This window comes from Schistocerca americana, chromosome 3 (genome assembly GCF_021461395.2).
Source record: "Schistocerca americana isolate TAMUIC-IGC-003095 chromosome 3, iqSchAmer2.1, whole genome shotgun sequence".
Taxonomy (NCBI): Eukaryota; Metazoa; Arthropoda; class Insecta; order Orthoptera; family Acrididae; genus Schistocerca; species Schistocerca americana.
This window is the reverse complement of record NC_060121.1, coordinates 971484988-971487610: the sequence shown is the minus strand read 5'-3', so window position 1 is coordinate 971487610 and position 2623 is coordinate 971484988. Positions and strand designations below refer to the sequence as shown.

Here is a 2623-nt window from a genome sequence, read left to right as displayed (position 1 = left end):
TTTTGCAGTAACATCTAAGATTTACTTGTGCACTTATTTAACTAGTGCAACTACATTACTAATGAATACAATGGATTTTAAGAACTAACATTCTGAAGCCAAACAGAGTGTCGTATATATCTTTGCTTCTGGTTTAATAAGTCCGTGAAACACAATCCATTACTCTTAAGCATTCCTGAGAACATATAGAATTAAAATGCTTTTTTTCTGTGGGATTTGATAATTTATGTATGTGTAAAGGACAGAGATTTGTTCTTCCAGTAATTTTTGGGTTTGCAGCCAGATCCCATCAACATTATTTCAGCCCAGAGACATCTGGCCATCCTTAGGTGAGTAGACGAAGTACTGAAGAGATCAGATGCAGTCAAGGTATTTATAGTGAATTCTGCACATGCGAATTGTACTGGCAGTTTACGCGCATGCGTTGAGAGATGACATTTTAGCACTGGTTTCCAGCTTCTGTAACTAAAGAATCCGTGGAAATACGTCTTGCTGATAATTTAATGAATCATGATAACAGCTTTCAGCTGGATAAAAATTGGAATCCAACTATTAAAATTATGCGGTCACAATGGAATTGACATTCTCAGTTGATACTCAGCGATTTTATTGTCCTTACTTCATCACTGAGGGCAGCACACACAACTTGGCTGCCTCACATGTCACCTCTAATGCATTCACCATAAACTGCCAGTACAATTCACATGCGTGGTATTTTCTATTAGTACTATGACTGCATCAGCTCTCTTCAGTACTTTGTCTATTCACCTGAGGACGGCCGGATATCTCTGGGCTGAAATATCATGGTAGAATGTTGATGGGATCCAGCTGCAAACCTGAAAATTACTGGAAGAAGAAATACGCTGGGAAAATTTCAGAAGTCACATCAGAGATTTGTTATTCAGCTCTTAGGGCCAACTGCACCAATGGCGATTAAAAGTTAACTGTGGTCAAGTCAGCATTTAACCCTGATTAACTCAATATTCGGCTGCATCAACCATGATCAAAGTTAATCGAGGGATTTGATCGAGATTAAAGTTAACTGAGCTCAAAGGTTTGATTATCTTGAATTGATCGTGGTTAACTTATTGTAAACACATAACATGGCAGCATGTTTTGATGTTTTAGGTGGCATAGAAGATGAAGAAATGCTATATGTTCAACATATAAATCATTGCAACCGCGTAGGTGTACATGTGGAAAGGGGAAATCCTTTCGAAGATTACGGTGACCGGAAATTTGAAGAGAGGTTTCGTCTTTCAAAAGAAACAGTGTGGTGGTTATTGGATCAAGTCCATGACAGGTTAGAATTTCCAACTTACCGAAATAATCTGGTCTCACCCACAAACAGACTTCTGATGACATTAAGGGCATACGCAACTGGAGCGTTTAATATAGTAATTGGCAACAGTGCTAATGACATTCCACAACGGCACAAAGAATTATAAGTGAACTGTCTGGAACCATAGCAACAATGTCTCGTCAATACATAAAGTTTCCTTCTCAAGCAGAAGTATGCTCTGTGATGGATGGTTTCAACACACTGGCTGGATTTCATGGAGTCATTGGTACAGTGGATTTCACTCACATAAGGATTAAGTCACTTTGGGGATAGAATGCAGAACTTTTCCACAGTAGGAAATCATATTTCTCCTTTAATTGTCAAACAATCAGCAACCACAATTTAATAATATGGGACATTGTGGCTCGGTGGCATGGTTCTGTGCATGATAGTATACTATTTCATAACTGCGCTTGAAGGGCACAGTTTGAAAATGGTGAAATACCAGTCGGTCACTTACTAGGAGATAGTGGCTATGCATGCAGACCTTACTTATTGACACCACTTTCAAATCCACAGGGTGTGGCAGAGCACCGATATAATAGGTCTCACATTACATCAAGGAACACTGTGGAGAGACAATATGGTTTGTGGAAGAGGAGATTCCCCTATTTTATCTATGGAAATGAGGTGTAATCCACAAAAGACAATGACAATTATAGTGAGTACAGTTGTCTTGCATAATATTGCAAGGAGCACAAGCAAGGAAGAGCCACCAAAAGATACAGAAATTATGCAGCTGCTGTGGCTATTACGTAGTGAGAGGGGCCCGATATCGACGATAATGAGCCAATGCCTCCTGCTCAATAAATGTATCGGGATGACACATTACCAGGACGAGCAGTTCACACTATAGTTGATGAACATTTTCACTGAAGTAAACTGTTATTTAATACATGTAAAATACGTAACTATTTTTATTGGAAATTATTATAGTGCACAAAAAACAAAATGTTTTTTAAACATTTACATTACATTCGGTAGAATTCTTCTGCTTCAAATATTTTAATTTTTCTTTTAGTGCCAAAATTTTCTTTCATGTGTTCTCTCTTCATCATTTCCAGCTGCTGCTGGAGTACTTCCACCTTCTTCTGCATCACACTGTCCAGTGCACAGGAGGAAGTTGGTTTTGGTCTCAGTGTCATCCTTCTCCAATTACATGTTTCTTGTGATCCTGCACTTGAAGGTTTGGAGAAGGGTTGTTGAACATTCTCCATAACAACCTGTGCTGGGATCAGGCTTTTGCCAGCTTCAGAAGCAATTACAGTTCCATTACTGCTT

At 38.8% G+C, this 2623-nt stretch overlaps 1 protein-coding gene across 1 annotated transcript; it reads left to right on the top strand.

Moving 5' to 3' along the window:
- Positions 1 to 1474: 1474 nt before the first annotated feature.
- Positions 1475 to 2198, top strand: LOC124606597 (putative nuclease HARBI1). Its single transcript, XM_047138582.1, has 3 exons — positions 1475 to 1599; positions 1762 to 1928; positions 2005 to 2198. The coding sequence occupies exons 1-3, from the start codon at positions 1475 to 1477 to the stop codon at positions 2196 to 2198; spliced, it is 486 nt and encodes a 161-aa protein (XP_046994538.1).
- Positions 2199 to 2623: the final 425 nt, after the last annotated feature.